This window comes from Cherax quadricarinatus, chromosome 59 (assembly GCF_038502225.1).
Source record: "Cherax quadricarinatus isolate ZL_2023a chromosome 59, ASM3850222v1, whole genome shotgun sequence".
Classification (NCBI taxonomy): Eukaryota; Metazoa; Arthropoda; class Malacostraca; order Decapoda; family Parastacidae; genus Cherax; species Cherax quadricarinatus.
Window position 1 is genome coordinate 15,646,672 of NC_091350.1, and position 25,794 is coordinate 15,672,465.

Below are 25,794 nucleotides of genomic sequence, written 5' to 3' on the forward strand. Positions count from 1 at the left end.
CTGCTTGGAGAAAATTGTGTCCAGATTGTGTCCAAAAGAAGGATTTTGAAGGGTTTGAGGCTGACCCTGTCAACCCTACACCTGTTGTGCAATCAATTGTGGCATTGGGGAATTCCATGGGGTTGGATGTGAGTGGCCAAGATATGGAAGAGTTGGTGGAGGACCACAATGAAGAGCTAACCATTGATGAGCTGCAAGAGCTTCATCTGCAACAGCAACAGACCACAGCTGAGGAAATTGCTTTAGATGAGGAGGAAGAGAGATGGAAGAAAGTGCTTTCTTCAAATATTAAGGAGATTTGTGCAATGTGGACTAAAGTGCATTCATTTGTGGATGAACATCACGTGAGAAAGCTGTTGCAATCCGTGCTGGTGACTTTTACAATGACAATGCCATGTCCCATTTTAGGCAAATCTTAAAGAGATGCCAGAAACAGACCTATCTGTACAGATATTTTGTGCGACAGGGGTCCAGTGACTCTCAAGCTGGTCCTAGTGGCAGTAAATAACAAAGGAGGGAAGTGACCCCAGATAAGGACTTGGTACCTAGAGTCCTTATGGAGGGGGATTCCCCTTCCAAACAATAATCTATCTTCCCTCTTCCCTCCTCAATGTCTTCCTTCCAGCAACAACAGCCTTCAATAAAGGTAAGTGTCATGTGTAATGTTCATTCATTTGTTCATGTAACTATCTTTAAGGTAAAAAAAAATTTTTTTGTTGATACATCTGGGTGTCTGGAATGGATTAATTCCATTTACATTATTTCTTACGGGGAAAATGGTTTTGGTTTTGGCCAATTTCAGTTTTGACCGATGGCTCTCGAACGGATTAAACACGAAAATGAGGGTCAACTGTATGATAAAATTCATGTGCATTTACACAAAGACTGGCAAGGTGTAAATATCAATTCATTATTTCTTACTTGTACAGTGCTCGTCACTAAAGTACACTGGATGGAAAGCAGGCAATGTAATTTAACCCTTTCAGGGTTTCCAACGTACTAGTATGTCTTACACACCAGGGTTATTGATGTACTAGTACGTGTAAATTCTAGCACCTTCAAATCTAGCAAGAGAAAGCTGGTAGACCTACATATGAAAGAATGGGTCTATGTGCTCAGTGTGTGCAGTATAAAAAAATCCTGCAGCACACAGTGCATAATGAGAACAAAATTTTTTTGACCGTGTTTTTGGATTAAAACAGCGGCTTTGCACTGTATTTTCGTATGGTATTTATGGTTGTATTCTAGTTTTCCTGGTCTCATTTTATAGAATGGAAGACATATTACAGAAATTGAGATGATTTTGACTGGTTTCACAATGAAAAGTACCTTGAAATTGAGCTCAAAGTAGCAGAAATGTTCAATTTTTGCCAAAGTTAAAAAGTAAACAAAACTGCACTGATATTAGTTATACCATATCTACACTAATGCAGTAGTCTGCATAACAGTAAATCTTCTATTTTTTTGTGAGAATAAAAAATTCAAAGTGGAAAGCAAAAGAAATGTAAGAGGGGCCTGGCGACGTGACTAATAAACAGAGAAAATGTTATTTTAGTGCCAGGAATGTCTGTCTTGTTTATTCTGGACCCTATTTGGAAATTGGCATCTTTTGAAATTTGTGTGAAATTGGCAAAATTGCCAATTTCTGACCACTTTATTGGATAGTTGAAATTGGTAAAAGGGCAGTTCCTTGTACTCATTCAATAGAAAAAATGGAGTTCTAGCAAAATAGTTATGATTTTTGTTGACTAGTACACTGGAATTGACTGAAAATAGGGCTCAAAGTGGGTGAAATTGCCAATGCGTAAACATAGTTGAGACCACTAACTTCGCGAGAGCATAATTCCGTAAATTTTCCATCAAATTTCATACTTTTGGTGTCATTATGATCGGGAAAAGATTCTCTATCATTTCACAAGAAAAATAATTTTTTTTCCCCAAAAAATTTTCGTCCTGAGAACAAGTTTTAGAGAGGGCCTCTCGGCCCTGAAAGGGTTAACATCCAGAGTAATACCCTACCCAGGCACAACTGTTGTTGAGACAGAAAATTATATTGGCTTGGCAATTCAAAGCGGGAAGTCTCAGGCTTTCCTATGGCTACCAGTTGCCTCCTAAGTTCATTCTGAGTTTGTGTGGTGGACAGTTTTGTCCATGGGCCCCCCTGCACTGTGTGGTCTTGAGGAGTTTGTTGACATTTTTGGCTACTGACAAATTAAATATGAGCAGGAGTAAGTCGCTGACATACAAGACAACTGCAGATACAGTGGTCCCTCGCTTTTCGTAGTTCTCGGCAATCGTAAATTTCGCCAATCAAAGGGGTATTTTCATATAAACATGGACTTGCTTTTCAAAGGTTGACTCGTGAATAGTAGTTCGTCCAGGACGCGCACGCACGGTGTGAGCCAAGGCGGCCTCCCTACCCAGCCAGTCTGGCATTGTTTACCAGTGAGTGAAGGTCCCCTCAAGTGCTCCTATGAAATATTTCATAATATTCCACTCATTTTAGTGCTTGCAAGTACTAAATAAGCTACCATGGCTCCAAAGAAAGCTCCTAGTGCCAAGCCTGTGGTAAAGAAGGTGAGAAATATGCACAGTGACAAAGTCTTGGGCCATTTTAGGGAAGTGTTAAAGAGACGCCAGAAGCAGAGCTCTCTTCACAGTTACTTTGAGAGACAAGACTAGAGTGACTCTCAAGGTGGTCCTAGTGGCATTAAGAAACAGAGAAGAGAAGCAACCCCAGGGAAGCAATTGGTACCTGAGGTGTTGCTGGAAGGGGATTCCCCTTCCAAACTGTAAACAATCCAATCTCTCTACTCCTCCAGTCTCCCACACACTAAGAAGAATCTCCAATAAAGGTAAGTGTTATGCTGTTACTGTTTCATTCATCATTTCCCATTGTATTGTTTATGTACTACATGTATATTTCATGTAAAAAAATTTTTTGTATTAATACTTCTGGGTGTCAGGAACGGATTAATTGTATTTACATTATTTCTTATGGGGAAAATTGATTCGCAAATCGTAAATTTCGTTTACAGTAGCTTCTCCAGGAACGGATTAATTACGAAAAACAAGGGACCACTGTATACGTAATTGGATTATCTAAAGCACCCCATCAAACACAGAAAATAGCAAGAGCAAGTGATGTATGTAAGTGTGCAGCAAGGGCCTGATTGCATTAGTTCCTTGAGGAGAGTGATCATGACATGCCCACAACAAAAGCACACCCAGAGAAGCCTAGAAAAACGTCTCCACTAACCCCCTAATCTTTCACTCGGTGTGCTGTAAGATTTTTATGTAAAAACAAGTGTTCCTTGGCACACCATGAAATCTGTTGTTCAATGGTTTCATGACTGTGAGGTACTCTTCTTCTTTGATGACTGGACAAGCAACTACCCAAACTTGAATCCATCAAGAACCTCTGGGCTAAGATAGAGATCTACTAGGGGGAACACTATCTGCCCACTCCCATGGCTTTAGGACACTATCTGTGAGCTGTGGGGAATTTACCCCATGAAACTCTGAAGAATGTGTTCAACACTTTCTAGACAGTTGTCCTATAATATAAAAGACAACTTATTTCGTGGATGTGATTTTAGAGGAGGCCAGCATACTTTAACCCGTAAACGGTCCAAACGTATATATACATTTTTACCGCTAGTACCCCAAACATATATATACGTTTTATGTGTCCTACATTTAACATTGCCACGATAAGCCTGAGTCACCTAGACATGTGAGAATGGGTGTGAGCACTCACTGTGCACCATATTAAAATAATTGGGGATGCCTGGGTACCATATGCTCCTTTTTCCTATTAAAAAACAACAATTTTTTTTTTCTCAAAAAAGTTGGGGCAGTACGTTAGTGAACGTATATATACGTTTGGACCATTTACGGGTTAATGACAAGCACTGTTGTATTTAATATACAGTGGACCCCCGGCATACGATGGCATCGGTATACGTTAAATCCGGTATACGATACATTTTAACGCAAAAATTTTGTCTCGCCACTCATTAACCCTTTGACTGTCACAGGCTCCTTTCTGAAACTGTCATTCTGTCGCAAAATATTAAAAAAAAAAAATTATTTTTTTCTTATGAAAATGTTAGGATTATTTTACTGAGTGTTTTAAGCCTAAAAAATATTTTTGCCATCAGTACTTACCGAGATATAGAGCCGCAAAGTTGGCAGAAAATAAGGTGCGTACAGCAACAGCGGCGAGTGCCGCCCACCCAGTATTCTTTTATTTACTCTAATTCAAAAGTTTCTTGTATTTTCCAATATTTTTCTTTTCCAAGTAACTTATGTGGCCTGTGAGACCAATGTAAGGTGCATTGTTCAAATATACACTCATTGTTTACAACACAATAACTGAACAAACTTTATCACTATTAGTTTGTGTATAAAATTTGTTTACACAAACAAACAATACAAAACAATGTTTATTACTATTGTTCCATAATATATATACATATGTACAGTCACTAAACACGTTCCTAGAACTGCTGCAGCTTGTGGAACTCTTTGAAACATGGGTATATGCAGAGTGGCACTTGACACTCCTCACACATAAAACGAGTGTCTCTGCGTGTTTGTGGGCATTTTGTGGTATGTGTACATAATAACACCTCTTCTGAGCATTTTTCTTGGAAGCAGTAGAAGGCAGCTGTATGGGGTAGTGATCACCAGGCCTCAAACGAGATTGCGTGTGTTGGTAATTTCGTGGGCGCTGGTCTATTGCAGGTGTTGGTCCTTGGTACTTTGCGATTATTTGTCTGATTACTGACAAACAAAATTCACCATATTTTGGTGTTTTGTTGGTCTTCAACTTATATATGTTACAAGCATTTAGCATGGAGATATCAACAAGATGGAAAAAAAGCTTTATATACCGCTTATAACTCTTGCGTACACAATCAGCAAACCCAATCTGCATGTTACATTTGTCCACTAAGTGCATATTGAGGTTGTAGTCCATGACAGCTGCAGGCTTTAGAATGGGTTCATTGGTCTCTCTGTTGTGCCTGCCACTGTGTGCCATTTCGTTTCGGTGAACTGATGTCAACAATGTGGCATCACGTTTGTCATGTCACCGAAATGCCATGATGTCATTGGCAGCAAAGGCTTGCACCTCACCTCTGCAAGTGCCAGCGTTGAACCTTGGCATATGTTTACGATTACCACTCACTGTGCCACACACATCTGTCAAGTTCACTCGCAAGAAATCACTGAGTAAGGGGCTTGTGTACCAGTTATCAGTAAATAACATATGCCCCTTACCAAGATATGGTTCCATCATTGTTCTAACCACATCACCAGTGATACCCAATAACTTCATGGTATCTTGCAATGTATTACTGCCAGTGTGCACAATGATATCCAAAACTAGACCACTTCTGCAATCACACAGTACAAATAACTTTATACCGAAGTGTTTCCTCTTGCTTGGTATATATTGCTTGAATGAGAGTTTTCCTTTGAATAAAATCAAAGACTCATCAATAACAAGCTTCCTGAAGGGATAAAAATACATGCAGCACTTTTGTTTCATGTACATAAACACATTTCTTATCTTATATAACCTGTCGCTTCTGTCAGGCCTGGTTTTGTCTGAAAAGTGTAACATACGTAACAGTATCAAGAAACGATTGACACCTATAATGTCACTAAAACCTGGAGTTGAAATCAGGCGTTCTGTTGCCCAGTATATGGTGACAGTGTGCTTATACACATGTGGCATAAGCATTATTGTGGCAAAAAACAGGTACATCTGTGCCACAGTTGTCTCCTTCCACTGGTGTAGCCGTGATCTTGGTGAGAGAATTGTATTTGCCATGGTGTATTCATAGTATGTGTTGGTTTCCCTGACAATGATGTCCATCAGGGGTTCATCGAAGAATAACTAAAAGCATTCCAGTTCACTAGCATTGTTCCCAAGTGGACATGATGGCTTTATTCCACTTTGTGTTTCATCAAAGTCATGGGGACTGGGAACAAACTCGTCACCTTCCTGCCAATCCCAGATGCAGTCTGCTGGTGGGTTCTGGATATTGTACCATGGTTGTGGTTGTGCAGGTTGTGGTTGTGCAGGTTGTGGTTGTGCAGGTTGTGGTTGTGCAGGTTGTGGTTGTGTAGGATGTGGTTGTGTAGGTTGTGGGAGTGTGGAGTTGGGTGAGGCTGGTTGTTGTTGTGCAGAGTCAGCAGCGCAGGTAGTAGCGTGGCCCGCTGCTGGTGCCACATGGGTCATGCCACCATCACTATCACCACCACTGCCTGCTGCCTCACTTACATCATTCATACCCATCATAACAATATCATCATCTTCACTATCAGGTCGTGGTGTAGGGCCATGGGATGTGCTCCCAGAGTTTCTCCTTCCCCTTGGAACAGCATATGAAACACTACCAGACCACATGCTACGTCGTACATACTGCCGCTTCACTGGGGAATGTTCACCCTCACTGTCACAACTAGAACTGCTTTCAATAACCTTGAAATCACTATCACTATCACATTCACTGCTAACATCTGGGTCTTGTACACGACCAAATATTTTCCTCTTTCGTCCTGGTACAAGTGAACGTGAACGTGAACAAGCTGGCCCAGCACCAGAGGTGGATGGTTGTGAGTCATCTGGGTTTTCATCACTAATTACGTCACCCTGTGCACTTTTTTCGGTCACACTCACTTGAAAACCCTGGAATTCACTGTCACTGACACTTTCATCGCTGTTAGAGCTATCACTTGGGAACAAAAGACCTCCAATCCGCCGAGGAGTGAGGTACTTCTTACCATGAGGCATGGTGAAAATGGACTACCAAGATGGCATTCCCATAATGCACCGCTGAGTCCCAGATTTTTTTCACAGGGTGCACACCCACCACTGAGACCCATTCTCTCTCATGTAGGCCTACCAGACCTTTCCCACTTGATTTGAAGCTGCTGTGCACACCCACCACTGAGACCCATTCTCTCTCATGTAGGCCTACCAGACCTTTCCCACTTGATTTGAAGCCGCTAGAATTTATGTGTATAAATACGTCAGAAACAGTGGCGCGTAAGACGTATATATACGGTGTAAACAGTCAAAGGGTTAAAAAACCCGCCACATGCGATTTGTCTGGGACGGGTCCATATGTGGCCTGAACTGCCCCGTGCGTGCCAGTGTTTACAAGCCAGCCAGTGTGCTCACATCTAAGCATACATTCGGTACATTCCATATTATCACAGTGTTTTTGGTGCTTGTTTCTGCAAAATAAGTCACCATAGGCCCCAAGAAAGCATCTAGTGCCAACCCTTCGAGAAAAAGGGTGCTAATGACTACTGAAATGAAGAAAGAGATAATTGCAAAGTACGAAAGTGGAGTGCGTGTGTCGGAGCTGGCCAGGTTGTATACAAAACCCCAATCAACCATCGCTACTATAGTGGCCAGGAAAACGACAATCAAGGAAGCTGTTCTTGCAAAAGGTGCATGTCTGTTTTCAAAACAGAGATCGCAAGTGTTAGAAGATGTTGAGAGACTGTTATTGGTGTGGATAAATGAAAAACAGATAGCAGGAGATAGCATCTCTCAAGCGATCATATGTGAAAAGGCTAGGAAGCTGCATGAGGATTTAATTGAAAAAATGCCTGCAACTAGTGGTAATTTGAGTGAATTTAAGGCCAGCAAAGATTGGTTTGAAAGATTTAAGAATGGTAGTGGCATACATAGTGTGATTAGGCATGGTGAGGCTGCCAGTTCGGACGAAAAGCAGCTGAAAAATATGTGAAGGAATTCAAGGATTACATAGACAGTGAAGAATTTAAACCTGAACAAGTGTTTAATTGCGACGAAACAGGCCTGTTTTGGAGGAAATTGCCAAGCAGGACCTACATTACTCAGGTGGAAAAGGCACTCCCAGGGCATAAGCCTATGAAAGACAGGCTTACTCTTCTGATGTGTGCCAATATTAGTGGTGATTGCAAAGTGAGGCCTTTATTGGTGTATCACTCAGAAACTCCCAGAGCGTTCAGGCAAAAAAATGTCCTCAAGGCTAATTTGTGTGTGCTGTGGAGGACAAACAGTAAGGCATGGGTCACTAGGGACTTTTTCTAAGGCTGGTTACACCATGCATTTGCCCCCAATGTGAAAAATTACCTAACTGAAAAGAAATTAGACCTTAAGTGCCTCCTGGTGTTAGACAATGCCCCTGGTCATCCTACAGGCTTGGCAGAGCGACTTTCTGGGGACATGAGCTTCATTAAGGTCAAGTTTTTGCCTCCTAATGCCACTCCTCTCCTGCAGCCCATGGACCAGCAGGTCATTTCCAACTTCAAGAAACTGTACACAAAAGCTATGTTTCAAAAGTGCTTTGAAGTGACCACAGACACTCGATTGACTCTAAAAGAGTTTTGGAAGGATCACTTTAATATCCTCAATTGTGTAAACCTTATAGGTAAGGCTTGGGAGGGAGTGACTAAGAGGACCTTGAACTTTGCTTGGAAGAAACTGTGGCCAGAATGTATAGACAAAAGGGATTTTGAAGGATCTGAGGCTAACCCTGGGAATCGTATGCCACTTGAGGAATCCATTGTGGCACTGGGGAAGTTCTTGGGGTTGGAGGTTAGTGGGGAGGATGTGGAAGAGTTGGTGGAGGAGGACAATAAAGAACTAACCACTGATGAGCTGCAAGATCATCTTCAACAGCAAGAGGCCACACCTGAGGAAATTGCTTCGGAGGAGGGGATAGAGAAATTGAAGAAGTTGCCTACTTCACAGATTAAAGAAATGTGTACAATGTGGACAAAGGTGAAAACCTTTACGGATGACAAACACCCTCACACAGCTATTGCAAGCCATGCTGGTGACTATTACAATAACAATATTGTGAACCACTTTAGAAAAGTCATAAAGGAAAGAGAGGTACAGGCCTCTATGGACAGATTTGTTGTGCGACAGAAGTCCAGTGACTCTCAAGCTGGTCCTAGTGGCATTAAAAGAAGAAGGGAAGTAACCCCAGAAAAGGACTTGCTACCTCGAGTCCTAATGGAAGGGGATTTCCCTTCTAAACATTAACAACTTCGACACTCTCCCCTCCTCCCATCCCATCAATCATCACCATATCTTCATTAAAGGAAAGTGTCATGTATTCTATTGTTAGTAGAGTACTACAAACTGTGCATGTCTTCTTCAATTTGTGTGGATTAAACTTAATATTTCATGTGGTAAAACTTTTTTTTTTTCATACTTTTGGGTGTCTTGCACGGATTAATTTGATTTCCATTATTTATGTGGAAAATTAATTCGCCTTCCGATAATTTTGGCATACGATGAGCTCTCAGGAACGGATTAATATCGTATGCCGGGGGTCCACTATATAGTTTGTAACACATTTTTTTTTTTAACAAGTTGGCCATCTCCCACCGAGGCAGGGTGACCCAAAAAGAAAGAAAATCCCCAAAAAGAAAATACTTTCATCATCATTCAACACTTTCACCTCACTCACATATAATCACTGTTTTTGTAGAGGTGCCCAGAATACAACAGTTTAGAAGCATATATGTACGTATAAAGATACACAACATATCCCTCCAAACCGCCAATATCCCGAACCCCTCCTTTAAAGTGCAGACATTGTACTTCCCACTTCCAGGACTCAAGTCCAGCTATATAAAAATAACCGGTTTCCCTGAATCCCTTCATTAAATATTACCCTGCTCACACTCCAACAGCTCGTCAGGTCCCAAATACCAATCGTCTCCATTCCCTCCTATCGAACACGCTCACGCACGCTTGCTGGAAGTCCAAGCCCCTCACCCACAAAACCTTCTTTACCCCTTCCTTCCAACCTTTTCGAGGACAACCCCTACCCCGCCTTCCTTCCCCCTAAAGATTTATATGCTCTCCATGTCATTCTACTTTGACCCATTCTTTCTAAATGACCAAACCACCTCAACAACCCCTCTTCAACCCTCTGACTAATACTTTTATTAACTCCACACCTTCTCCTAATTTCCACACTCCGAATTTTCTGCATAATATTTACACCACACATTGCCCTTAAACAGGACATCTCCGCTGCCTCCAACCGCCTCCTCGCTGCAGCATTTACAACCCAAGCTTCACACCCATATAAGAGTGTTGGTACTATACTTTCATACATTCCCTTCTTTGCCTCCATAGGTAACGTTTTTTGTATCCACATATACCTCAACGCACCACTCACCTTTTTTTCCCTCATCAATTCTATGATTAACCTCATCCATCATAAATCCATCCACCAACATGTCAACTCCCAAGTATCTGAAAACATTCACTTCTTCCATACTCCTCCCCTCAATTTGATATCTAATTTTTCTTTATCTAAATTATTTGATACCCTCATCACCTTACGCTTTTCTATGTTTACTTTCAACTTTTTACCTTTACACACACTCCCAAACTCGTCCACTAACCTTTGCAATTTTTCTTTAGAATCTCCCATAAGCACAGTATCATCAGAAAAAAGTAACTGTGTCAATTCCCCTTTTGTATTTGATTCCCCATAATTTAATCCCACCCCTCTCCCGAACACCCTAGCATTTACTTCTTTTACAACCCCATCTATAAATATATTAAACAACCATGGTGACATTACACATCCCTGTCTAAGACCTACTTTTACCAGGAAGTAGTCTCCCTCTCTTCTACACACCCTAACCTGAGCCTCATTATCCTCATAAAAACTCTTTACAACATTTAGTAACTTACCACCTATTCCATATACTTGCAACATCTGCCACATTGCTCTCCTATCCATATGCCTTTTCCAAATCCATAAAGGCAATAAAAACTTCCCTACCTTTATCTAAACACTGTTCACATATATGCTTCAATGTAAACACTTGATCTACACATCCCCTACCCACTCTAAAACCTCCTTGCTCATCTGCAATCCTACATTCTGTCTTACCTCTAATTCTTTCAATTATAACCCTACCGTACACTTTTCCTGGTATACTCAGTAAACTTATTCCTCTATAATTTTTACAGTCTCTTTTGTTCCCCCTTCCCTTTATATAAAGGGACTATACATGCTCTCCACCAATCCCTAGGTACTTTCCCCTCTTTCATACATTTATTAAACAAAAATACCAACCACTCCAACACTATATCCCCCCCCCCTTGCTTTTGACATTTCTGTCATGATCCCGTCAGTTCCAGCTGCTTTACCCCCTTTCATTCTACGTAATGCCTCACACCCCCCCCCCCAAACTCACATCCTGTTCTTCACTCCTAAAAGATGGTATACCTCCCTGTCCAGTGCATGAAATTACCGCCTCTCTTTCTTCATTGACATTTAAAAGTTCCTCAAAATATTCTCGCCATCTACCCAATACCTCCATCTCCCCATCTACTAACTCCCCTACACTGTTTTGAACTGACAAATCCATTCGTTCCCTAGGCTTTCTTAACTTGTTTAACTCCAAAAATTTTTCTCATTTTCATTAAAATTTCTTGACAGTGCCTCTCCCACTCTATCATCTGCTCTCCTTTTGCACTCTCTCCTCAGTCTCTTCACCTTTCTCTTTCTCTCCATATACTCTACCCTTCTTATAACACTTCTGCTTTGTAAAAACCTCTAATAAGCTAACTTTTTCTCTTTTATCACACCCTTTACTTCATCATTCCACCAATCACTCCTCTTTCCTCCTGCAATACATAGGGCTCATAATTTGTGTGGGCTACATTCTCGAAATTAGTGCTATGCTATTTATGAAACTGCAACTTAGGGTGTGACCTTCCTTTTAAAAAGTCAAACAAATTTTCTTAAATTACATATTTCATCAAGATAATGAGGTTTTAGATACCCTACACTATACCTGGAGTTTACCTGGAGAGAGTTTCGGGGGTCAACGCCCCCGCGGCCTGGTCTGTGACCAGGCCTCCTGGTGGATCAGCGCCTGATCAACCAGGCTGTTGCTGCTGGCTGCACGCAAACCAACGTACGAGCCACAGCCCGGCTGATCAGGAACTGACTTTAGGTGCTTGTCCAGTGCCAGCTTGAAGACTGCCAGGGGTCTGTTGGTAATCCCCCTTATGTGTGCTGGGAGGCAGTTGAACAGTCTCGGGCCCCTGACACTTATTGTATGGTCTCTTAACGTGCTAGTGACACCCCTGCTTTTCATTGGGGGGATGGTGCATCGTCTGCCAAGTCTTTTGCTTTCGTAGTGAGTGATTTTCGTGTGCAAGTTCGGTACTAGTCCCTCTAGGATTTTCCAGGTGTATATAATCATGTATCTCTCCCTCCTGCGTTCCAGGGAATACAGGTTTAGAAACCTCAAGCGCTCCCAGTAATTGAGGTGTTTTATCTCCATTATGCGCGCCGTGAAAGTTCTCTGTACATTTTCTAGGTCGGCAATTTCACCTGCCTTGAAAGGTGCTGTTAGAGTGCAGCAATATTCCAGCCTAGATAGAACAAGTGACCTGAAGAGTGTCATCATGGGCTTGGCATCCCTAGTTTTGAAGGTTCTCATTATCCATCCTGTCATTTTTCTAGCAGATGCAATTGATACAATGTTATGGTCCTTGAAGGTGAGATCCTCCGACATAATCACTCCCAGGTCTTTGACGTTGGTGTTTCGCTCTATTTTGTGGACAGAATTTGTTTTGTACTCTGATGAAGATTTAATTTCCTCATGTTTACCATATCTGAGTAATTGAAATTTCTCATCGTTGAACTTCATATTGTTTTCTGCAGCCCACTGAAAGATTTGGTTGATGTCCGCCTGGAGCCTTGCAGTGTCTGCAATGGAAGACACTGTCATGCAGATTCGGGTGTCATCTGCAAAGGAAGACACGGTGCTGTGGCTGACATCCTTGTCTATGTCGGATATGAAGATGAGGAACAAGATGGGAGCGAGTACTGTGCCTTGTGGAACAGAGCTTTTCACCGTAGCTGCCTCGGACTTTACTCTGTTGACGACTACTCTCTGTGTTCTGTTAGTGAGGAAATTATAGATCCATCGACCGACTTTTCCTGTTATTCCTTTAGCGCGCATTTTGTGCGCTATTACGCCATGGTCACACTTGTCGAAGGCTTTTGCAAAGTCTGTATATATTACATCTGCATTCTTTTTGTCTTCTAGTGCATTTAGGACCTTGTCGCCTGCTGATCTGGGAGAATACTGATGTGGCACATAAACGGTATACAGTAGGGCCCCACTTATATGGCAGGATAGGTTCCAGGCTACCGACGTAAAGCTGAAACCGCCATGAAGTGGAACACCCTTTTTTTTCCACTTATAAATGCATAGAAATACTAGATAACAAGTTTACACTAACACATATTAAGTTAGCAATAGAATTAGGCATTAAAAAACAATAAAAAAGTAAAATACACATATAGTACACTCATTACTTACCTTAAAATATTTGTAGTCTTAATCTAGTGTAAAATGAGTAATATTTATTGAAAGAAATCAAGTGTGGTATGTATGGTAGCCAGCCAGGCTACCATACCAGGCCACCCCACCCACACATAATATTCTATGACATTTAACCCTTTCAGGGTTTCGGACGTACTAGTACGGCTTACGCACCAGGATTTTTGACGTACTAGTATGCCTAAATTCTAGCGCCCTCAAATCTAGTGAGAGAAAGCTGGTAGGCCTACATATGAAAGAATGGGTCTATGTGGTCAGTGTGCGCAGTATAAAAAAAATCCTGCAGCACACAGTGCGTAATGAGAAAAAAAAACTTTGAGTGTTTTTGGTTTAAAACAGCGACTTTGCACTGTATTTTCGTATGGTATTTATGATGGTATTCTAGTTTTCCTGGTCTCATTTTATAGAATGGAAGACATATTACAGAAATTGAGACGATTTTGATTGATTTTACAATGAAAAGTACCTTGAAATTGAACTCAAATTAGCAGAAATCCTCGAATTTTGCCAAAGTTCAAAAGTAAACAAATCATGCTACGCGTCCAATACACATCAACTGGTGAGTCTAATATTCTTTCACAAGTGCGCTGATATTATTTATACCATTTCTACACTAATGCAGTAGTCTGCGTAACAGTAAATCTTCTATTTTCTGTGAGAATAAAAATTCAAAGTGGAAAGCAAAAGAATGTAAGAGGGGCCTGGGGATGTTACTAATGAACAGAGGAAATGTTATTTTAGTGCCAGGAATGTCTTTCTTGTTTATTCTGGACCCTATTCAGAAATTGGCATCTTTTGAAATTTGTGTGAAATTGGCAAAATTGCTAAATTCTGACCACTTTATTGGATAGTTGAAATCGGTAAATGGGTGATTTCTTGTACTCATTTGATAGAAAAAATGGAGTTCTAGTGAAATAGTTATGATTTTTGTCGACTAGTACACTGGAATTGGCTGAAAATAGGGCTCAAAGTGGGCAAAATCGCAGATGCGTAAACATCGTCAAGACCGCTAACTTCACAAGAGTATAATTCCGTAAGTTTTCCATCAAATTTCATACTTTTGGTGTCATTTTTTTTTTTTTTTAAATTTGGCGACCCTGAGAACAAGTCTCGGAGAGGGCCTGGCGACCCTGAGTACAAGTCTCAGAGAGGGCCTGCCAACCCTGAAAGGGTTAAGCATCCCAGAGCGATAAAATGCATATACGGTTCACTCATTAATTACCTTAAAATATTTGTAGTCTTAATCTAGGGTAAGATGAGTAGTATTTATTGTAAGAAATCAAGTGTGATATGTATGGTAGCCAGCCAGGCTACCATACCAGGCCACCCCACCCACACATAATATTCTATGACATTTAAGCATCCCAGAGCGATAAAATGCATATACAGTTCACTCATTACTTACCTTAAAATATTTGTAGGGTCAGAGGTGAGTAAACAAGATAAAACGAATAAATGAGAGAGAGAATTAGTACATGAGATAGGACACTTGCGGAGTTATGTAAACAAACCAGGCAGACATGAGCTTTGTAAACAAACCAGGCAAACACGTCTGGTTTGTGTACAAGTTACATTGTGTACAAGTTGTCTCTATGTTGACACGGTAGAATAAATAAAGAGGAACACTCCCATTCTCGTGTAACACCATTTTTAGAAGAAATGACGCTCTGAGTGAAGGCATATGAAAGGAATAATTTTCTACAGTTATGCCCAATAACACATTTTCTCTTATGTTGGACTAGAGAAAACGTTATTCTTGCCATCACTCTTACAAGTTGTCTGGTTACCAAATCTCATATTTATATTCATTTATTCTACTCTGGGGGTGTATTTATCATCTTTATATACTATGTATCGAGTTTATTATATAATTCTGAAAAAATATCATAGATGGATTAATGAAAATGTGTATATTAACGTAATATATGACATTTAGTGAGACTCAGTGATTATTACTGAGTATTATTATTATCATTACTAATATGGCATCTCGAGACATAAGACACTCTTACTGATTTTAATGTGTACCTGCATGCCAGCACAGTGTGTAAGTTTATTTAGGCACAGATAATTATCAGAATATATATAAAATATGAAATAACTTTTCAAAACACTTGAAATTTTGGAGTTTCCAGACATAATGGAGAGACGTAGTGTTTACGGAGCTCACGGATAATGTAAATAAACTGGGTGGGGCGCAGTGACCATATTAGAAAGCCAGGTGGGGGGAGCTGTATAGAGAGTTTTGGTCATAATTTGAAATAAACGTACAGTGGTCCCTCGTTTTTCGTAGTTCTCGGGAATCATAGATTTCGGAAATCATAGGGATATTTTCATATGAACATGGGCTCGCTAATCATAGGTTGACTCGCGAATAGTAGTTCGTCCGGGACGCGTACACACGGTGTGAGCCGGGGCGGCCTCCCTACCCAGCCAGTCTGGCATTGTTTACCAGTGAGCGAAGGTCTCCTCACGTGCTTCTACGAAATATTTCATAATATTCCACTCATTTTTGTGCTTGCAAGTACTAAATAAGCTACCATGGCTCCAAAGAAAGCTCCTAGTGCCAAGCTTGGAGAAAATTGTGGCCAGATTGTGTCGACAAGAGGGATTTTGAAGGGTTTGGGACTGACCCTGATGAGCCTATGTCTGTTGTTAAATCAATTGTGGCACTGGGGAGTTCCATGGGGTTGGATGTGAGTTTGGAGGATGTGGAAGAGTTGGTGGAAGACCACAACAAAGAGCTCACCACTGAGGAGCTGCAAGAGCTTCAGCAGGAACAGCAACAGATCGCAGCTCAGAATCTTGCTGCAGAGGAGGAAGAGAGATGGAAGAAGGTGCCTTCTTCAGAAATTAAAGAGATTTTTGCTATGTGGGGTAAGATGGAAAGCTTTATGGAGAAACATCACCCTGACAAGGTTGTTGCAAGCCATGTTGGCAACATGTACAGTGACAAAGTCTTGGGCCATTTTAGGGAAGTGTTAAAGAGATGCCAGAAACAGAGCTCTCTCCACAGTTATTTTGCGAGACAGGACTCCAGTGACTCTCAAGGTGGTCCTAGTGGCATTAAGAAACAGAGAAGAGAAGCAACCCCAGAAAAGCAATTGGTACCTGAGGTGTTGATGGAAGGGGATTCCCCTTCCAAACTGTAAACAATCCAATCTCTCTCCTCCTCCAATCTCCCATACACTAAGAAGAATCTCCAATAAAGGTAAGTGTTATGCTGTTAATGTTTCATTCATCATTTCCCATTGTATTGTTTATGTACTACATCTATATTTCATGTAAAAAATTTTTTTGTTTTAATACTTCTGGGTGTCAGGAACAGATTAATTGTATTTCCATTATTTCTTATGGGGAAAATTTATTAAAAAATCGTAGATTTCGATAATAGTAGCAACTCCAGGAACGGATTAACTACGAAAAACAAGGGACCACTGTATTAGCGGAACGCCGTAAAGCAGGGCCCTACTGTACGTATAAAGTAGATTTAACCTAGGGTAATCCAAAAAATCAGTGTGACTGAACAACTAAAAAAGTTTAATAAAATAAATTTCCTACCTTAATCCAGAAATAAAATTTCCTGTGTGTATGTATGACAATTTTCCAAAAAAAAAAAAAAAAAAAAATAATCACTACAACACCTGCCCTCCATTTCAAATCCACTGTCTCATACACAAAAAAATCAATATTTTTTCCAAATATCTTTGCTAATAAACAATAATTAAGAATGCTTGGTCATGGTTTAAGCCATCCCAATAATTGTTGCACATCTACTAAAAACCCATAAAACAGACTGCGGAAGATGGGGGAAGGTGGGGTGGGCCTCAACTCTTACCCCCCAAAAATCAACCATTTCTACCACTTTAGAGCCTATTTCTTAAACCAATCAAAACTTTCTACAAATCTAACATGTCTTCTGGTGTATCTATGACACCTAGAAACAGTCTATAAAAGCACAAAAACTACACTAAAAAAAAAAAAAAGTTGGTATTTTAACCCAAATGCTGGGACAGAGGTTCTGTTCTCAACCATACACTGCCTGGGGCAGCATATTTTTTAATACTGTGCACACCCACTGCACAAACCCATTCTCCCATGTCAAGGCCAAAATTTCCTGCTCATCTCTGGTACAGCTTGATAACATAAGGATGTGTTTTCGTAAGACACCTGCTGTCAATGTTCACCCATCAGTATAAAATGGGTACCTGGGTGTTAGTCGACTGGTGTGGGTTGCATCCTGGGCCAAATCTGACCTAATTTGCCCGAAATGCTCTGCATAACAAGGGGCTTTCTATATAGTAGTATGTCATTGATGTCAGTTTGGCCTGTATACCTTGTACATGTACTTGTAGAAGATATTATTATTATTATTATAATTATATTATTATTATTATTATTATTATTATTATCATCATCATCATCATTCACACTATCACTGTGACCCGAAAAAGAAATACTTTCACCATCAATCACGCTATCATTGTCTTGCCAGAGGTGTGCCGATATGACAGTCCAGATGGCCCTCCAAACAGGAAATATCTCTAAACCCTCCTTTGGAGTGCAGGCACTGTACTTCCCACTTCCATGACTCAAGTCCAGTTAACCAGTTTTCCTGAATCCCTTCACAAAATGTTACCTTGCTCACACTCCAACAGTTTATCAGGTCCCTAACATCATTTGCACTCATGGATGCTGAGTGCTATGATGTACTTGTACATGACAGACAGCCTAAGGGTTAAGGGTTTATTTTTCTATGTAGAATAAAACAAAAAATAAACAAAATTGGAAAATTTACAACTTTATGATAAATAACAAAAAGGCACAATACCGTGACTGGAACGATACACAAATAACCCGCACATAAAAGAGAGAAGCTTACGACGACGTTTCGGTCCGACTTGGACCATTGACAAAGTCACTTTGTCAATGGTCCAAGTCGGACCGAAACGTCGTCGTAAGCTTCTCTCTTTTATGTGCGGGTTATTTGTGTAACTTTATATGTTGAAAGTGAAGAAAAATTATCACTTGTAGTATAAATACCTTAGCAGTATATACGTTGTACAATTTATACTATGTACACTAGAGTTTCTTATGATGTTCAGTGTGTTTCAAGGTGAATAAACAGAATGGTGGACATGGTGGTGAACCACACCCTGCTGATTACAGTCCAATGCTATACCATCAATCTGGTACTTGGAATATGCAGGTGGACCCTCAAGTTTTGAACTTAATCCATTCCAGGAGCTTGTTCTAAAGTCGAAACGTTCGAAAGTCAAACCAATATTTCCCATAAGAAATAATGGAAATACTACAATTACATGTAATCCATTCCAGAAACCCAAAAATATTCACAAAAAAAATACATTTTGTAAAAATTACATTATAGTTTTACATACACACAACAAACATACATAGTACAATTAGTAGTAAATTTAAATAAACATATAAAATAACATTTTTACTTACCTTTATTGAAGACTGGTGATGGCATCTGGAAGATAGGGAGGAGGAGAGAGGGAGTTGGGGGTTAGTGTTTGGAGGGGAAATCCCCTTCCATAAAGGCTTTAGGTAACGAGTCCTTTTCTGGGGTTACTTCCCTTCTTTGTCTTTTAATGCCACTAGGACCAGCTTGAGAGTCACTGGACCCGTCTCACAAAATAAACTGCCCACGGTCCTCTGTATCTGGTGCCTCTTTAACATTTCCCTGAAGTGGGACATGGTTCTGTCACTGAACTTGTTGCAGATATGGCTTGTTTCAGCTTGGTTAGGGTGATACTTTTCAACAAAAGTTTGCAACTCCTTCCACTTTGCACACATGTCCTTAATCAACTTCTCAACCTGATCGACTGTCTATGGTCTATTTTTGGTTAGCATATCAACAAATTTCGCAACATCAGCTTCCTTGATTTGTTCTTTCTTTGCCAGGATAGAAGCGATGGTTGACTTGTTTTTGACGTACATTCTGGCAAGCCCAACAAGTCTCACACCACTCTCATATTTTTGTATTTCCTTCACATCTATGGTGTTTCTCACTTTCTTTACCCCAGGAGTACCACTAGCAAGTTTCTTTGGGCTCATGGTAGCTTATTTCACAGTCCCACAAGCACTAAACACAATGAATTAATAGTGAAATGTTTGAATGAGCGTGCAGGTTAGTGTTCACTCAAGCATCAACAAAGCCAGACTGCTCATGACGCTTGCGCGGGGATGTGGACAGAGCAGGCTGGCAGACAGGTCCGGCACCCAGCGGTTCAAAAGACGGGTAGAGTTCGATACTTGGAACAAAATTGGTTTGAAAAAAGGGGTTGAAACTCGAAAAGTTCGATAATTGGTACGTTCAAAACTCGAGGGGCCACTGATAAGGGAAATATTACTGAAAAATGAGCTAGTATTAAGAAGCACACAGGAAAGTAAAGTGTACAGATGCTCCTCACTTTACAATGGCTCAACTAATGATATTTCAACTTTACAATGGTGCGACAGCAATGCACATTCTGTAGTCACCTATCATTCCGTGAACCCCAGAACATTCAAGAATGTGAGCAAGCATATGCTTCCCTTCTTTTATTGCCACAACAAGAAAGCCTGGATGACATCAGCATTGTTTGAAGACTGGTTTTTGAACTGTTTTATTCCCCAGGTGAAAGAATATTTTTGTCAAAACAACATGCCCTTTAAGATAATGCTCCAAGACATTCATAGTAATTATTGGTTATTTATTTATTTATTTATCATATCACATTCATATTCGACTTACAATATTTTCAACTTACGATGGGTTTGTCAGAATGCAACCCCATCGTAAGTTGAGGAGCACCTGTATTACTGAACGTAAGTAGAAGTTTTTAGGTTTTACCTGTTAATGAAACAAAAAAAAAATACTATGCCAGCAATTCTGTCAGGGTGCAAAACTTTTAACAGGCTTCTGTTTCTCACTCATATTAAAGGACAGCAGTAGCTCCCTGGATGGTACTGTCCACCAACCTACTACCTGAGTTTCACACTCATATTAACAGTGCTGAATTTTACAGCGTTTTGCCAATACAGCAGTTTTCAATTATATCCATTCTTCATTTATTCAGACTTCCTACAATAAATATATTCAACACAGACTATAAGCCAAGGACAAAAATATTGTAATGTGTGTACTGTATATTCATTTTTTAGGCCTAGCTCTATTGGTCACTTAATATATGATAGTGTAAACATGTTATCAAGCTTTTTATATGCATTTGAAAGTGAAAAAAAGACTATGTTTCACTTAACCCTTTGACTGTCGAAAGGCCCAATCCTGAAGTGTCTCCTGGTGTCGCAAAATATTCGAAAAAAAAAATTATTTTTTCTTATGAAAATGTTAAGATTATTTTTCTGATTGTTTTAGTCCCAAAAAAAAATTTTTCCCATCAGTACTTACCCAGATATAGAGGCATGAAGTTTGCAGAAAATGAGCCACGTATGGCAACAGCGGCGACTGCCGCTCACCCGGTAAACTTTAGTTTACTTGTATTTGAAGGTTTGTTGTTTTTTTCACTATTTTATTTTTTCACTTAACTTATGTGGCCTGTGAGACCAAAGTAAGGTGCAATGTACATATATACACTCGTTGTATACAACACAATAAGCACACAAACATAATTATCAATATATTGTTTACAAAACTTGTTTACAAAAACAAACAATACAAAAAATTGTTTATTACTATTGTTCTATAATATATATACCAATATACAGTCACTGAACATACTCCTACAAGTTCTGCAGCTTGTGGAACTCTCTGAAACATGGTGTCATACACAGTGGTGTTTTACTCTTTGTGTGTAAGAAAATGTATATTTCATGTAGTAAAAATTTTTTTTTTTCATACTTTTGGGTGTCTTGCACAGATTAATTTGAGTTCCATTGTTTCTTATGGGGAAATTAATTCAACCTACGATCATTTCATCTTATGATGGGCTCTCAGGAACGGGTTAATGTCATAGGTCGGGGGACCACTATATTATCTTAATCCTTCCTGCTCCAACATGGAACTTCTGCCTTCATTTCATCTACACTGGGCTCTCAGGAACGGGTTAATGTCATAGGTCGGGGGACCACTATATTATCTTAATCCTTCCTGCTCCAACATGGAACTTCTGCCTTCATTTCATCTACACTCAACCATAAATGCAGTACAGTATATAATCTTCTACATGAGGTATAAAAGACATTCAGCAACTCTCTAACACACAAACAAAGAAGAGATTTGTGAGCCACAGTATGATATAATATAGTACAGCCACAGTATGATATAATACAGTACAGCCACAGTATTATATAATACAGTACAGCCACAGTATGATATAATACAGTACAGCCACAGTATGATATAATACAGTACAGCCACAGTATGATATAATACAGTACAGCCACAGTATGATATAATACAAGTCACAATAAAACATACCTGCATAAATGAAGCAAATTCCTCCTTGTTGTAGGCAGTAATGCGAGACACAACAAGATCAAGCTCATCTCTAGGGACCTGCCGCATTGCCCTCCGAAAGATGAGTGCCTCTTTCCTGAAATTAGAGTTTATAATTCAGTATTCTTCAGTTTTAAACACTGCTGTACTTTATTTGTATTAACACCCAAAAAATGGTTCGGTTACACTTACATAAATTCACATTCGAGTTAACCAAACAAGGCTTTTCCCCAGTTACGACATCCCTTGAACTAAACCCCATTCACAACATCCTTCAGTACTAGACCTTAGTCATAAGACCCTTTAGCATTAGACTTCAAAAAATGACACTACTCATTACCAGACCCCCGATAAGATACCTTTCAATACCAGACCCAACAAGACACATCTCAATACCAGACCCCAATCATGACCTCTCAATATTGGACCCAAGTCGTGACGCCCTTCAGTAGCAGACCCCAGTCGTGACACCCCTCTTTCTGTATTAGATCAGTCACATCCCTCTGTACTAGATCAGATCAGTGTTTTCAAGTTGTTTTGCAGAACCTTGGGATTCCACATGAGTCTGATGGGATTCTATGGGTTATGGAGAAAGAGAGAGAGAGAGAGAGAGAGAGAGAGAGAGATCATTTATCCTCAGGATGACTCAAGTATGGAACCTATTCATACAGCATTATGATGTCAACGAGATAAAGTCAGTTGATCAAATGAGAATGCTGGCCCACAAATGGCTCCAACTTCATCCTGTTCCCTACTTGTATGTCTCATAACAATAAAAATGCTTTCAAATGAGCTGATGTAGGTAACAGCTCTTAGCTTGTCAATAAAGTTAGGAATCCTGAACCTGTAAATAGCTTGTCAATAAAGCTTGGGATCCTTAACCTAACCTTCTCAAACCCTATGTCAAAAAAAAAAGAGGTAGAGAGAGGTAAAGAGAGAGAGGTAGAGAGAGAGGGAAAGAGAGGTAGAGAGAGAGGTGCCACTAAGTGGCACCAGTCACTGGATGAATCCAAAGTCAGCTGTGTGGTAGCACTGGACATTGCTGGCGCTTTCGACCGGGTGTGGCACCAAGGCCTCTTAGCAAAACTTCAAGCACTGGGAATTGCAGGCTCTACGCTATGTCTCCTCAGTGATTACCTTCATGGTAGATCTCTAAGTGTAGCTCTCAATGGAACGGAATCAGCAAGACATCCTATTGGGGCAAGTGTTCCACAAGGAAGCGTGCTGGGTCCATTGTTATGGAATGTCTACTTCAACGACCTTCTTCATCTCATCCCAGAATCACATGCATATGCAGACGACTGTACACTGACATTCACTTATCCAAGACAAGAAATGCCAGCTGCTCTAAGCTACATCAATCACCAGCTGAGAGCTATATCAGCTTGGGGAAATAGATGGCAAGTAACATTTGCACCTGAAAAAACACAAGTGATGATCGTCTCCAGGCACCATGATGGTAATGCTGGTGCAGTAGTAAGGATGAATAGGAGGATGTTGGCACCTGGAGAAGAAGTTGATATCCTTGGGGTGAAATTTGACTCCAAACTAACCATGAAGAACCATGTTGTAAATCTTGCAAACAAGGCAGCCAGGAAGCTTACAGCACTTCGCCGTATCTCCCATCTGCTTGACAGTAGGGGTTGCAAGATCCTGTACGAGGCACAAGTACGCTCGCACCTTGAGTATGCTCCACTTTCTTGGTTTGCCTGCCCCCCCCTCTCATCTGCGACTGCTTGACAGAGTAGAGAACAGAGCAAGACGTCTCATCTCTCGCCTGGACCCATCCTGGATAGATCTGTCATTTCAGCAGAGCCTTCAACATAGGAGGGATGTGGGTGGCCTTACTGTTATGTACAAGGCCAATATTGTCAAAATACCACACTTGGATCCACTTCGAGGACAGCGTGAAACAAGCTTTTATGCCACAAGACGGGCAGAAAGCAGCAACTTCACTCTGGCTGTACCCTTCTCCAGAACATCACTCCATCTGAGATCATACATACCCAGGATGACTCGAGTATGGAACACATTCGTACAGCATAATGATGTCAACGAGATAAAGTCAGTTGATCAAATGAAAATGCTGGCCCACAGATGGCTCCAACTTCATCCTGTTTCCTACTTGTATGTCTCATAACAATAAAAATGCTTTCAAATGAGCTGATGTAGGTAACAGCTCTTAGCTTGTCAATAAAGTTAGGAATCCTTAACCTGTAAACAGCTTGTCAATAAAACTAGGGATCCTTAACCTTGTCAAACCCTGTGTAAAAAAAAGGGGGGGAGGAGAGAGAGGAAGGAGAGAGAGGAAGGAGAGAGAGGAAGGAGAGAGAGAGAGAGGGGGGGAAGGAGAGAGAGGAAGGAGAGAGAGGAAGGAGAGAGAGGAAGGAGAGAGAGTAAGGAGAGAGATGAAGGAGAGAGAGGAAGGATAGAGAGGAAGGAGAGAGAGGAAGGAGAGAGAGGAAGGAGAGAGAGGAAGGAGAGAGAGGAAGGAGAGAGAGGAAGGAGAGAGAGGAAGGAGAGAGAGGAAGGAGAGAGAAGAAGGAGAGAGCAAGAGAGGGGGTGTATAATAAAATAATATCAACAAGCAACTTTTATCTGCTAGTAGTTCAGGGCATAATCCTCTTCATGGCTCAGACTCAGGCCAGGCCTCATAGGCTGGAAAGGAAATATGCATACAAGATTAAGAGCTATTAACCCCTTCAGGGTCCAAGGCCCAAATCTGAAGTGGTGCCCCAGTGTCCAAGAATTTAAAAAAAAAAAATTTTTTATCTTTTCTTATGAAATGGTAGAGAATCTTTTTGTGAAGGTAATAAAACAAAAAGTACGAAATTTGATGGAAAATTGACGAAATTATGCTCTCGCGAATTTCGATGTGTCAGCGATATTTACGAATCGGCGATTTTGCCGACTTTGAGTCCCATTTTAGGCCAATTACATTATTCCAGCCAACCAAATTCTTAGCTATTTCACTAGTATTACTTCTATTCTATCAATTGAGCACAAGAAATCAGCAAGTCAACTGTTTCAACTACAAATTAAAGTGATCGGAAATTGTTAATTTGGCCAATTTAACACAAAGTTCAAAATATTCCAATTTCAAAATAGGGTCCAGAATAAACAATGTAGGTATTCCTGGAACTAAACTAACATTTCCTCTGTTCATTAGTTACGTTTTGAGGCTTTACAAATAAATTCCATTTTGATTTTTTATTCACATAATGAATTTTCATTCACACCAAAAAATAGAAGATTTACTGTTATGCAATACTGTAATAATTATATAAATATCATCACCATATTTGTGAATGCATGTTAGACCCACCAGCTGACGTGTATTAGATGTGTGAGGTCGTTTGTTTACTCTTGAATATCGGCAAAAAATTAACATTTCTGCTACTTTGAGCTCAGTTTCAAGCCATTTCCAGTGTTAAAACCAATCAAAATCATCTCTATTTCTGTAATATGTCTTCCATTCTATCAATTGAGACCAAGAAATCGCAAATACACCAATAAAAAACATATGAAAAAACACTGCAATGTCGCTGTATTAATAAAAAAATCATGATTTCAGTTTTTTTATCTCATTATACACAGTGTGCTGCAGGATCTGTTTTATGTGGTGCACACATACCACATAGATGTATTCTCTCATATCTAGGCCCAAATGTACCAATCACAGTTTATCAGAGTTAGCTGAGCTCATGACGTAGATCTACGGTTTGGACCCTGAACGTAAAGCCGTAGATCTACGGGACGGACCCTGAAAGGGTTAAGAAGCACATAGTTAAGTAAATGTACAATATGTGCATACTAAATGCAAGTACAGTGGTCCCTTGAGTTACAATGGGCTGGAGTTAGTATAATTTTATGTTATGATTTGCCCTCATAAAGAAATTTAGTTTTGAGTTGCAATGAAA

At 40.2% G+C, this 25,794-nt stretch overlaps 1 protein-coding gene across 1 annotated transcript in view; it reads right to left on the reverse strand.

The window, feature by feature from the left end:
- Window positions 1-25,794, reverse strand: part of LOC128698702 (uncharacterized) — a 71,781-nt gene that overhangs the window by 18,546 nt on the left and 27,441 nt on the right. Inside the window, exon 4 of the mRNA XM_070097777.1 lies at window positions 21,857-21,971. Within this exon, the coding sequence (XP_069953878.1) occupies window positions 21,857-21,971 (115 nt within the window). The remainder of the gene's footprint in view (window positions 1-21,856; window positions 21,972-25,794) is intronic.